This window comes from Protobothrops mucrosquamatus, unplaced genomic scaffold (assembly GCF_001527695.2).
Source record: "Protobothrops mucrosquamatus isolate PMUCROS unplaced genomic scaffold, P.Mucros_1.0 scaffold2566, whole genome shotgun sequence".
Taxonomy (NCBI): Eukaryota; Metazoa; Chordata; class Lepidosauria; order Squamata; family Viperidae; genus Protobothrops; species Protobothrops mucrosquamatus.
Window position 1 is genome coordinate 38,202 of NW_015388624.1, and position 14,075 is coordinate 52,276.

General features: G+C 43.2%; 1 protein-coding gene across 1 annotated transcript in view; it reads right to left on the minus strand.

Moving 5' to 3' along the window:
* Nucleotides 1-12,772: 12,772 nt before the first annotated feature.
* KDR (kinase insert domain receptor) overlaps nucleotides 12,773-14,075 on the minus strand; it is a 64,130-nt gene continuing 62,827 nt past the window's right edge. The window contains exon 31 of the mRNA XM_029285940.1: nucleotides 12,773-12,983. Within this exon, the coding sequence (XP_029141773.1) occupies nucleotides 12,773-12,983 (211 nt within the window). The remainder of the gene's footprint in view (nucleotides 12,984-14,075) is intronic.

Sequence of the window (14,075 nt, forward strand, 5' to 3'; positions counted from 1 at the left end):
ATTTTATATTATAAAATCTTAAACTGAAGGTGGTATTTTCCTGCATAAATCGATAGTGGCGGTACAGAACGTTGAGACTTTCTGTTCAGGTTCAAATTCAGTTGTATAAAACAAAGAAAATTATCTTCAGCACGACGGAACTTCTGTTAGCCAGCATAGGATGCAGGTTCTTAGAAAAAGGACTCTGAGGGACTGTACGAACTAAATTCCTCCCAATTACAAGAACAAATTTGTACTGGAAAAGAGATTCTACTTGGCTATTGTGCTTCCTTCCAATATGTCAGATGGCAAGAGGTTAAAGTGAGCCAGCGTCGTGTGCTGAAGTTAGCCCTTCAAGGCAAGGCAGACTATGAAACCAAAGTCAATAACAATAACAATAATAGAGTTGGAAGGGACCTTGGAGGTCTTCTAGTCCAACCCCCTGCTCAGGCAGGAAACCCTATACTATTTCAGACAAATGGTTGTCCAGTCTCTTCTTAAAAACTTCAAATGATCACTAAGTGCTGCTTGTAAGTCAAGGACAGGGGTCTTCAAACTTGGCCCTTTTATGACTTGTGGACTTCCAACTCCCAGAATTCCTCAGCCAGCATGCGCTGGCTGAGGAATTCTGGGAGTTGGAAGTCCACAAGTCATAAAAGGGCCAAGTTTGAAGACCCCTGGTCAAGGACTACCTGCAAGTGATTTGCTGGCATGAAGAATTTCCTGTCTATATCCTGCCTATATTGTTTAGCATCACTCTGATCTATTTGTGGAGCTTCTAGGTAGAATTGTCCCTCTAGGTCAGGGGTAGGCAACCTTGGCTCTTTTGTGACTCGTGGACTTCAGCTCCCAGAATTCCTGAGCCAGCCATGCTGAGGGGAAAGGGAGAGGGTTTCCAAGCTGAGCCATGCTGGCTCAGGAATTCTGGGAGTTGAAGTCCACGAGTCATAAAAGAGCCACGGTTGCCTACCCCTGCTCTAGGTCTTGGAGACCAAATGGTATGAAAGTATCCTAACATAGATAATTCTAGATTCTATATTTTTTTCCCAGGAGAAAGAAAACTCAGGGTTCTGACAGGCAGGAAATCTCTGAAAAAATGAAGCTTAAGTCCAAAATGCAGGTACCATTAGGATTTGTCCCTTTTTTTTCCAAATAGCATGGAGATGCACCTTCATCATCCAGCCAGCCATTTTTACCTGCAAAAGGGAGGGAGCCCATGTCTTCCCCAGCACTGGAAGTGGTTCAAGGCACCAGCATCTGGAGAAACCCATCAAATGCATTTAAAGATGACCTCAATTAACACCAGCCAGCTCCTTCGTTTGGGCTGCAATATCAAGTGACTGTGTAATCCACAGCTCTCTTCTTTAGAGAGCTTTAGTGGCGGTTTTGTTTTCAATACAAACAGTCGGAGGGCACGATTCAAGATTCCAGCCCAAAACCAGGTCTCTTGAGGATTTTGCAGGACTGAGGTTGAAATCCTACAAATAAACCAAAGAGTTACTGAAAAAGATCTGCCTTGATCATCCTATTTCAGAAGAGGGCAATTGTCATCAAGCTCCAAATACTGTTTCAGGCAGGAACAAAATCCTGCAGAATGGAGGATAGACAGATCTTTTTAAGAATCATTTCACCACCTTTTTTTAAAAAAGCCTTTTCATCATTTCCTTTGACACAACAAAGCCTAGCGCTTTTTGCAGCAAGAGGTTTTATAAGTTCGGGGTTGTTTGAATGACCCAAATGTTTATGTTTTATAAACCAATTGTTGATGTTTTTGTGTTGTTGTTCTACGACAGCGGATCCAGTACCAGGCCATGGCCCAGGTGTTGGGGGTCCCTGTTCTATGAAACATTAATATTTCTGTCCCCAGTCCGCCTTAGAGCTGAAGAGGCAAATAGTTTAACATTGTATGATCAGAGGTATACCCAACTCAACAATATTGCAGAAGACAATGACATATTATTTTCATATTGTTGCCAATAAAACTGTGCAGTTGTGTTCAGGAAATCACCAAGAATTGTGCATAGTTCAAAGGAATCAAACTGTTGATTTTGGACACTGTTGTTGTTTTTTAGTCCTGTTGACTAAGAGCACTAAAAAACTGTTCCACTGAACTTCAGTATAGAAAAAGCCACTATATGTGAAGTCCTGGAATTAAAGAATTGTAGAGATGGATGGTATCAGAAGGATCATCTAATCCAGCCTTCTTCACTGTGCAGAAAACCAATTAAATCACTCTTAAAAAGTGGCTTTCCAACTTCTTCTTTAAAACTCCAGGGACAAAGAACCCAGATGTCAAATTCTTTATTCACTTCAACCTGTATTATTTCCTCTGACTGATCACAGCTTTCCTAAGACAGTGGCCAAGATCTTTCCCTTCTTTGATAATAGAATTACCTGTGATCCTTTGAATTAGAGATGATAGGAATTCTGGGGGATTGTAGTCCTTAAACTTCTCAAGATCACCAGATTGGGAAGGCTACAATTACTGCATCTCTTTAAGAATTGTATACAAAGATCGATTCCAACAGAAAAATTTAAATTTAGGGGAAATTTGATATATTTTGTTTCTCATGCTTGATCTACGATGAAGTTTCATATATTCAAGTCACCATTTGGTGTGTCGGTCATTAACTTGTGAATATGGCCAAGGCCATGTGCGTCTGTGCATATGTGAGAAGTGATCCTTGGCAACTTAACTGAAACTTAGCCCTTGCAGTTTTCTTAAGAAGTGGTTTGCCATTACCCCACAATCACAATCTCCTAGTTTCTAGCCTGTTACTCTAATCCAGTGGTTCTCAACCTTTTTAATGCCGCGACCCCCAACCGGTCGTAAGTCGAGGACTAAACCGGTCGTAAGTCGAGGACTAAACCAGTTGTAAGTCGAGGACTAAACCGGTCGTAAGTCGAGGACTACCCAACCGGTCATAAGTCGAGGACTTTCCCTGCCCGGGAGCGCCGCGCGTGCGTGGTTCCACCCCCTGCGCCGGCCGAGGCGTAGCTGGCAAGCGGCAGAGACGGAGCAGGCCGACCACCAGCTGGCCCAGCCCAAGGGAGGTAAGGCACCCGCCGGAAAAGGGGAAAAAAATGGCGGACAGCCTTGCTTGGTGACCCCCGTGAAATGGTCGATCGACCCCAAATGGGGTCGCGACCCATAGGTTGAGAACCGCTGCTTTAATCCCTGCTCTAAACTATTTCAGGCCTAAGGAACTAATCTATGTAAAATAGTACGTGATGTGTGTGTTTGTCTATATCAATTTATGTGCTAATTTGAAGCAAATTTTATTATGTTTCCTTGTAACTATTGAAATCTAAAACGTGACATGGCTGTCAAATGGAGATAACCAGCAAAAAGGAATAAGAGGACTCCCCAGATGTATTTGACTGTTGGTATTGTCCCTTTCTCTTCTTTTACTTTAGAATAAGAGAATCATAAAATGTTAGATGTTCAGAAGACCGTGGAGATCATCTAGGGGCTGCCCCAAAGAAGAGGGAGTCAAGCTATTCTCCAAAGCACCTGAAGACAGGACAAGAAGCAACGGGTGGAAACTAATCAAAGAGAGAAGCAACCTAGAACTAAGGAGGAATTTCCTGACAGTGAGAACAATTAATCAGTGGAACAACCTGTCTCCAGAAGCTGTGACTGCTCCAACACTGGAAGTTTTTAAGAAGAAACTTTATAGCCATTTATCTGAAACGGTATAGGGTTTCCTGCCAGAGCAGGCGGTTGGACTAGATGACCTTCGAGGTCCCTTCCAACTTCATCATCATCATCATTATCATTATCATCATCATCATGTAGCCCAACTTCCTGCTTAGAACTGGATCAAGGTATATAGTGATGGAGATGTGTGGACCATTTTATAGCCCTATAAAAACTTCATATCAATACTAACTCTAATATTAATTGAGTGAAGTGAAGATTCTTTTAAAAAATGTTTATGTCCACGCACAAGTGTCAGAGCATTTACTTCATTTGGAAATTAAAGTTTGTTTTACAAAAGCAATGTACATTTCCTGTCAGCAGGAACACCCATGCCACAAAGGGATGTGTTGATATTTCTTCTGTCTAAAATTTACAAATAAACAGGATAAATAACAGTGCAATTTCTCTACAGACTTCATTCAATAATTTTTGAGGGTTTTTTTCCCTCTTCCTTTCCCTCTTAAGAATAGATAACATTACCATGACAATAGATATGGACAGGATATCTATACTTAGAATGATGGCTTTTTTCTCTCTCTCTCATCTTGTTGAGAATGCGTGGGAAACTTATTTAGCTGGTTCCTAAATCCGTAGTAGATTTCCTTTTACATCAATCATTGGAGATTGCTGGGGTCCCAATTGCTTTCTTGCCTCTTTGAAATATTAACACTGAATTATTTATTAACAATTCAAATGCAGAACAGGTAGTTCTCAATTTACAACCATTCATTTAGTGAAATTATAACAGCATTAAAAAAAGGTGAGGAGTGGTCCACACACTTATTACCATTGCAGCATCCCCTTACTCACGGGATCAAAATTTGGGCACTTGGCAACCGATATATATAGGAAGTCCTCGACTTAACAATTCATTTAGTGACCATTCAAAGTTACAACAGCTTGGAAAAAAGTGACTTATTACCATTTTTCACACTTATGACCATTGCAGCATCCCCATGGTCACTTGTGCAAAATGCAAACGCTTGGGAACTGATTTATATTTATAGCAGTTGCAGTGTCCCAGGATCATGTGATCCCTTTTGAGACCTTCTGATAAGCAAAGTCCATGGGGAGGCCAAATTCACTTAACAACCGTGTTACTAATCTAACAACCTCAGCGATTCACTTAACAAACGTGGCAAGAAAAGTTGTCAAATGGGGCAAAACTCCCTTAAACAAATTTCTCAGCCACAAAAAAATTCTGGGCTCAGTTGTGGGCATAAGTCAAGGATTGCCTATATTTACAATGACTGAAGCATTTTGAGGTCATGTAATCACCATTTGTGATCTTCCCAACCAGCCACCTTTCCCATTCTGGGAGCTTTCAGGCATGAAGGACTACAATTCTCATCATTCCCAGCCAGTCAGAGTAAATGAAGGGAGCTATAATCTAACACACTTGAATGCACTAGATGGGGAAGACTGATCTATATATTAAAAGCAGGTTATAGTTATTGTGGAAAAATCAACATTATTATACGATAGTGCTATCTGCAGCAGCCATAAACTTAATGTGAATTGCAAATTGCTAATAAAACCTAATTATCTTCATCAAGAAAACAGTCAAATTATTGGGAGAACATGGTTGAAAAGGCCATTTATTTAATAATATGTCTGCTCTTTGTGTTGATAAGTGCATTTGCTTTATCTGCTTATGGCATGCTGGTTTAGTACTTAACCAAGCTGTGACACTTAACAGCCCCTGGCACTTTAATAGTTTTATCAGAAAATGTAAAGAAGTCTTGGGAACTGTAATTTAAAACTCAACATTTAAATGCATTCCAAGAGCTGTTATTGTAAAATTATCTCCCAAAGACTCACATATAAGCTTGCATTTTATGCCATGAAACAAAAGTTCATTAAATAATCTCCTACAAATTAAGGGCTGTATTTCTCCATTCTGTTTGTGCCTCCCAGTTTGAATGGATGTATAGTGGGAATTTATTAAAAAGAACAAGCATTAAGGTAGATTTTGTAGGAATCATCCTGACTTTGTATGTAGCGAGAGAACCAATTTAAATGGCCAGTCCTCCTAGTAGGTTAGTCTCAGCAAATAACAGCACCTGGCTGACTCTTGTTTGGTGTGGAAACATCAAAATCAAGATAATCTTTATTGTCATTTTTTACTGTGGGCACACTGGCACACATTAACAATGAAATTTTGTTGGCTGCTCTCAAAAGTGTACACATACATTACACATATATAAACATTCTATATACAACATATCTATAGACATAAACCCTTACATATTTTGTTGTTGTTGTTGTTAGTTGCGAAGTTGTGTCCGACCCATCGCGACCCCATGGACAATGTTCCTCCAGGTCTTCCTGTCCTCTACCATCTTCTGAAGTCTATTTAAGCTCACTCCTACTGCTTCAGCGATTCCATCCAGCCACCTCATTCTCTGTCATCCCCTTCTTCTATTGCCCTCAATCTTTCCCAGCATTAGGCTCTTCTCCAGTGAGTCCTTCCTTCTCATTAGGTGGCCAAAGTACTTGAGTTTCAACTTCAGGATCTGGCCTTCTAAAGAGCAATCGGGGCTGATCTCTTCTAGGACTGACCGGTTTGATCGCCTTGCAGTCCAGGGGACTCGCAAGAGTCTTCTCCAGCACCATAGTTCAAAGGCCTCAATTCTTTGGCGCTCAGCCTTTCTTATGGTCCAGCTTTCACAGACATACATTGCAACTAGGAAAACCATGGCCTTGATTATATGCACTTTTGTTGGCAGGGTGATGTCTCTGCTTTTTAGTATGTTGTCTAGATTTGCCATAGCTTTCCTCCCCAGGAGCAAGCATCTTTTAATTTCTTGGCTGCAGTCCCCATCTGCGGTGATCTTGGATCCTAGGAAAATAAAATCTGTCACTACCTCCATTTCTTCCCCATCTATTTCCCAGGAATTGAGAGAGCTGGATGCCACTGTCCATCGTGAATACATAGCGGAAAGAGGAAGCTTGAGAATTCGTAAGGTTGACACTGTATGGAACAAAACTGTGACTGAATCTGGATGTTCTGCTTTGGATATCATGGAGCCTCCTCCCAGAAGGTAACAAGAAAAACAGGTCATGAAGAGGATGTGTGGTGTCCCAGACAATCCTGCAGACCCTGCTCAAGCTGTGCTTATATGCTATGTCCTGGATGGAAGGGAGGGAACTACCAATAATCTTTTCTGCGTTCCTCACCACTCTCTGCACCGTCTTCCTGTCTGAAGCAGTGATACATCCAAACCAGACTGTGATGCCGTATGACAGGATGCTCTCGATCGTCCCCCTGTAGAAAGTGGTAAGGACAGGGGAAGGAAGATGTACTTTTCTCATGCGATGCAGAAAATACAGTTGCTGCTGTGCCCACTTCACCGGTGTCTCGCCGTTGAGCTACCAAGCAAAGCAAGATCAGGTCTGTTTAAAATGTATAGGAAAAGACCCTACAGAATACTAGCTCTGTATAGTTTACCATGGGAAGCTGAAGAAATACTATCCCTATAGAAGGCAAAACCAATTCTGTATTCTTGTAAAGAATAGGATGTGAACAAGTCTCTGAAGCCACCAAAAACAGTTATTTCTGTTGACTTCTGGAGCACTGTTTCTCACCAAGCCATATCGAACAAGATGCAGTTCAGTGGTGAGAAAAGCAAGATCCTGATGGTGACCAGGACTCAATATACAGGTGGCCCCTCTGTCTCTGGTCACTTGTAGGCCTATGAATGAAGGGTCATGAAAGGACAGCAAAGAAACACGCAATGTTTTAAATCCACCCAAGAACATCTGGCATCTTGGGACAACACCCACAACACCCAAGACTGAACATATGGTCTTAGGGAAACTTTTTCTTTTTCTTTCTTTCTTTCTTTCTTTCTTTCTTTCTTTCTTTCTTTCTTTCTTTCTTTCTTTCTTTCTTTCTTTCTCTCCCTCCCTTCCTCTACCTACCTACCCATGAAGGCATTCATATACTCCAAGAAACTTTCCCAGATATGCAGTTCTAATCCATCAATAGTTTCAAAAGCAAAATAGGGCTGTGTTTTTAGAATAGTGACTCATAGGAGCTAGGGTGCTATATTTGCTTTCAGTTTAAATAGTTAATTAAAGATCTTTTGATTCTGGCATTTGAGGAAGTTTCCAGATGTTATATACAGGGCAACAGCCAACAAAAGCTGTCGACTTATACTCAAAATTACTGTGCATAGTCCGCAGTTTATGTTTTAGCCCCTGGTGAACCTAAGAAGGTTAACAGCTAATTACATCTGCGGATTAGGCTTTACACAGTCCCACTTTAGAGTAACAAAAGGCAAAGTTTCCCAAATCCACTTCTTCTCTTAGATACTTATCAGCAGCATAAATTAAAGAGCTCCTATTCTTCTCCCAAATGAGGCCTAAATGATATTTTCCAGGACCTGATCAGTCTAAAAAGCTGGAGAGGGTGGGATTTAAATCACATTTAGTAGAAACACTTAGCCTAAAGCTTAGCATCCTGGGGGACTTGAATAATGTTATCTTTAACCAGTTAGACGTGTAAGTCAACATAAGGCCCTTCACCTTTTTGAAGTTCTTTCTCAATCCTTGCTCTATGTCAGTGATGGCGAACCTTTTAGAGACCAAGTGCCCAAACCGCAGCCCAAACCCCACTTATCGCAAAGTGCCAGGACCGCATCAGCATTGTGGTGCCCTCAGGGGGTGGGTGGGGGTGGGCGTGGCCCACGGGGTGGGCATGGCTGCAGTGGTCACGGCAGACTGAGTAGGCATGGCTGGGGTCAGCATGGCCACCTTGATGTTGCTCGTGGGGGGGATGCCTGTGGGGGCTGGGCAGGATTGGGGGATATCCAGGGGGTCTCTGGTGGGTGGGCAGGAGGCTCATCCTGTGGGGTGAGACGGGGGTAGGGTGGGGGTGCCATTGCTGCAGGCCAAGGCGAGGCAGGGATGGCTGCTGCCTGACACCATCGGCCCCCGCACACAGAACCCAGTGAGCACATGGGGGCATGCTCTACCACCTCTACTCAAGCTTGCTAGCCAGCTGCTTCGCCTCCTTTGTGCTGGGTGGGGCTGCTGCTCCAGGTGCCAGCAGTGGCCTAATGGACCTACGCGAGCTGGCGGCGGTGGCGGCAGGTGTGCCCACAGAGAGGGCTCTGAGTGCCGCCTCTGGCACGCGTGCCATAGGTTCGCCATCACTGCTCTATGTAGTATCTTAATGTTTAGGATTGTATAAAGCAGGGGTCTTCGAACTTGGCAACTTTAAGACTTGTAGACTTCAACTCCCAGAATTCCTCAGCCAGCCAGGGCTGGCTGAGGAATTCTGGGAGTTGAAGTCCACAAGTCTTAAAGTTGCCAAGTTTGAAGACCCCTGGTATAAAGAGAGAGAAAGGCATACAGCCTTTCTGTAGCCCAACAGAGGACCAAAAAAGTCAGGAAACTCCAGATATTATTTTGGTAGCTTGGAAGGATTCTGCTTGGTCTCCAAGAGCCATTAAAATCCACCCCTGATATGAATGTAGCCATTTTTCATTCATTTTCTTGGCCAAATCCAGTGCATTCCCTTATTTGTTCAATTGTGAAATGTTGGGGAGTTGGAATCTAAAGTGTGAATCTAACAGAGAATCTTCTACAATACCTAACATTCAGAGTACTGGCTTGTGGACGATCATGCAGTTGCTGTGCAGAAGAAAAAAATCCGCAAAGTTCTGAGTTGGACCCAGAAGCCATTAAATATCCCCCCCCCCCCGGGATTCAATGATCTAGGACAGTGATGGCGAACCTTTTAGAGACTGAGGGCCCAAACTGCAACCCCAAACCCACTTATGCATCGTCAAGTGCCGGGTGGCTGTGGCCCATTGGCTGGGCGTGGCCCATTGGCTGGGTGTGGCCCATTGGCTGGGCGTGGCTGTGGTGGTAACAGCAGACTGGGTGGGACTAAAAAGTTCAATCAATCAATTCCAACTTTGCAAGATCTTTTTTTTTCCCGCGAGAAGTTGAAATTGACTGATTGAACCTTTTTTTTTTTGCACATGGTGGCGGAGGCCTAAAGCGAAAAGGTTTTATAAAACCCAGCTGAAGGCCTAGGACTGGGGCAACGGCACACGTGCCCATAGAGAGGGCTCTGAGTGCCGCCTCTGGCACCCGTGCCATAGGTTCGCCACCACTGATCTAGGAAAAGCAGTCCCTTTTAAATTTCTTTTTACTGCTTTATTCCTTTGCAAAAAACATATGCATTGACCATGTGTGCAATAAGTAGTCTCTTAATGACTAAGATTGCCATTGCCTGCATTAAGTTATACAGGAGTTATGTTACAAACACACTTAGTAGACCTTGTTTCCAAGCAGACTTGTTCAGAGCTGTAAATGACAATACACATTTCCCGGAACAAACTCAACATCCAACTCCCCAAAGATAAAGACATACATTAAGCACTGGGTGTACATGTGTGCAGGTGCACAAAAAAACCATCTTCATTTACAGTGCCATCATTAAAATATTGTGCAGTCTGACATCTGCTAAAACAGATGTGACCCAGCTGGCATTTTGCCAAGAATGCTGAGACTAAATATATATATTTTGAAAGGAAGATGTTTTGAAAGACCAGATGTTTTTTCTAAAAAAAGGACTAACAGAGCCACAGATTCCTGAGATGTTCCTGGATGTTAAAAAATAAAACAAAGTAGAAACAAACAAGGCCAGGAGATTTTTTTCTCTCTCCCCCAAACAGGTGTGGGATTGTTCTTTTGCTGATCTGAAATTTTTTGCAGGAAAAACAAAAATCTAATAAAAATGTAAGCATATTGACTATTTGAAATGACACAGAACTGATTTACTTAGTCCATTGGATATAAATGTTGGAATACTTACCTGGCAGGTAGGATACTTTGATCCTTATAAATGCTGGAGAACGAAAATGTAACATGTGAAAGACTACAAGAAACTGCTTTCAGATTGTTGTGAAGTGATGAATTTACACAACAACGACTGTACAAAATCACCCGCATTTAAAAATGTTCAGCTGAGAACTGAACCCTTTTTAATCGTGAGCCGAACATCTAGCAAACTCAAGAATAAGTTCCACTGAGCTTTCATTAGACAATATATTTATTTATTTATTTCCATAATATATTACAAATCTTTCTACATATCCAGACTATAAATACTGCATTGTGCCTTTTAAATTGTTTTGTTAATTCATGGGTTTGTCAGGCTTGAAATATTAAAAACAAAATACAAAACCACGAATGAGAAATACAAAAGGAACCAAAACAACGCTAGTCAAAATAGCTTCATGGTATTTTTCTGTAAAGAAAAGTCAACGTACGACACACTGACTGTTAGAGCTCTAGGTGACCACGTTGTGGAATCTTTCCACTTGGAAAGCCCATCAGAACATTCTGAGCAGCTACTATTGGTATAGGGCAGAGGTCCCCAACCTTGACAACGTTAAGACTTGCGGACTTCAACTCCCAGAATTCCTCAGCCAGCTTGGCTGGCTGAGGAATTCTGGGAGTTGAAGTCCGCAAGTCTTAACGTTACCAAGGTTGGAGACCCCTGGCATAGGGTCTCCTGCTTGAGCAGGGAGATGGACTAGATCAGAGACCCCCCCAACCTTTTAGGCACTTGAGACCGGTTCTGTGGGGGAGAGGTTTTTTTCGTGGACCAGAGGGGGTGTGGTTTTGTGTGCTGCCTGCATCCCGTGGATGGAGCTTCGCTTGTTTGCGCAGCCCGGTTTCTGGCATGCTAGGGCCCGGTGCCGGTCCACAGACCGGGGGTTGGGGACCTCTGGACTAGATGACCTCCAAGGTCGCTTCCAACGCTGTTATTCTGTTATCTCGGTGATAAAACTGGTTTTATGGACAATTTGCTTGTCTGCATTACAAGGTGGCTGTTTCCAAAAAAAGGAATAACAGCCTACATCTTCAGAACCATACAATTTTAATCGAGTAAAGAAAAGTTCACCACCATTCTTTGGTGAATAATGGTTAAAGCTCTGGAGTGATTTGCTTCATTTTTAAGCATTTCCCAAGCCTACAGGAGTCATTTCAGTAGGAAGCCTTCTCTGAAAGGCTCAAAAGTACATCAAGGCCCATGTACTAAAACAGAGCTTTTCGCAAAGACAGTTGCCTTGCCTTCAGCAGCACTTAATGGCTTATTTTCAACAGCAAGGTTTAGACCAGGGGTAGGCAACCTCGGCTCTTTCATGACGCGTGGACTTCAACTCCCAGAATTCCTGAGCCAGCATGAGGGAAACTTTGGCCCCTTCATGACTCGTGGACTTCAACTCCCAGAATTCCTGAGCCAGCATGGCTCAGCTTGGAAATCTCTCCCTTTCCCCTCAGCATGGCTGGCTCAGGAATTCTGGGAGTTGAAGTCCATGAGTCATGAAGGGGCCAAAGTTTCCCTCATGCTGGCTCAGGAATTCTGGGAGTTGAAGTCCACGAGTCATAAAAGGGCCAAGGTTCCCCACTCTTGTCATAGACCAGGAGGAGGCAATCTTGGCTCTTTTATGACTCGTGGACTTCAACTCCCAGAATTCCTGAGCCAGCATGGCTCAGCTTGGAAACCTCTCCCTTTCCCCTCAGCATGGCTGGCTCAGGAATTCTGGGAGTTGAAGTCCACAAATCATAAAAGAGCCAAGGTTGCCTACCCCTGGTTTAGACAGAAGGGTCCTTCAAAGGAATAAATAAAAGAGGATTTAGGAAAGGCAGGGGCTGTACTGTCAGGCACTGTCTCAGACTCCACCATCCACATTTTTGAAACCTCATCGCTGACCAACCCAAAATTCAAAGGATTCTGACTGAGCCTATTTCCATCGTCACGTAACAGCATCGAGAGATGGCCTCCTTTATCAGATTTTACGATGTTCTTATGTTCAAACTGATGATGAAATGATTGTGACTTTCAGTAATGTCTAACATAGCTTCAAGCTCTCTCAAAGTCTTGCATTGCCTCCAGGATTCCTTATTGCAATTTTTCTTCTTCTTATCGTAAAAAATTTGGGGGGGGGAATTCATATTTTTTTCCCCCTCCTGTATTCTGGGTATGAATACAACGGCTTTCGGGAAAAGGCAATATTTGGCACAAGTTCCAGTTGTTGCCTTTTTGTTGTTGTTGAGAAGTCCTTATACAGACTGTGAAGTCAAAGAGATAGCGGGGCCGTAGGCAACGTAGCAGGTCTGAGAAGCATCATCATTGAGCGTTAAAAGTTCTGTTTCTTCACTAGGATAAATGGTAGTGTCCATGTCGTCTGAATGATAGCCTGACTGGTAGCCACTGGTGGGATTTGAAGCTTCAGACATAACAGATTCGTTGCTTTTACTGGAAATCAGCCCACTGAAAAATAAAAATGAAAACGGCTAATTTTGCACTGGGGTTCAGAGTATGCGTAATGGCGTGTGAGAGTGACCTAGGGAGACAGGAGGAAGAGACCCAGAATGGACGACCAGCATATCAAAGATGTTCCAGCCCACAGAAAGAGAGTGTTCTGTCCCAGCCTATGGCTGTCCTTGTTAAAGGCACAAGGACAAAACCCCTTTTGAGAAAATAGGCTGGAGACTCAAGAAAACAAACCCCTTTTAATATGGGTAACCAACCTGCCAAATAGTCCAGAAACAAAAGCAGCAAACACAATCCAAATGGAGGAAATTGTCCACACGAAACCATACAAAGCAGAGAAGTAGTCACAGGCAAGACTAACAGAACATGATCCCATGAAATACTTTGCAACGGTTGCCTTCAGCAACCAGCACCGCCCACACCTTCCCAAGGCGTTGCCTCTCAGTGCCTTCTCCTCCTCCCCTGGAGTTGTCGTATTGACTGCTGCTGATCTGCTCTCGCTAATTGCCGGCATCTACGAGCATCAATCATCATGTCCATCAGGTGTGAATCCTCCAAATCTAACTCATTCTCCCCACACAGCTGAGCTTCATCTGCAACACGACTGGAGGGGCCAGGCTCTTCATCAGACTGTGAGTCTTGTAATTCATCAGAGCCTCCCTCTGACCCTGATGGCCCTTCAAATGCCTCCTCCACCTCCTCCTCAGATTCCCCAGACTCAGCTGTTGGGAACACAGGCTGGCACGGAATCACGACAGAGAGGAGTTAGTACACAAAGCTCTGCTGCTTTTCTGAACTACCTCAAAGGGCTATCAAGATGGGATTTTTGCCTTGGCCAATAAGTATGGAGGACATTCTGTCTGGTTTGATACAGCACCCAAAACAGGACAGGTACAGATTTCAACAGATAGTTAGGACTGCAGAAAAAAACAATTGCAACCAGCCTAGTGTCAAGTTTCCGGATAAAGATCCCAACAAGGTAAGCACACCTGAGACATTCTGATCTCTGATGCAAAACTTTATTGAGTACAGCATACTGGCGCTAAAGAGATGAAAACCAGCTCTGGCAATATGTGGGGAAAAGATAAT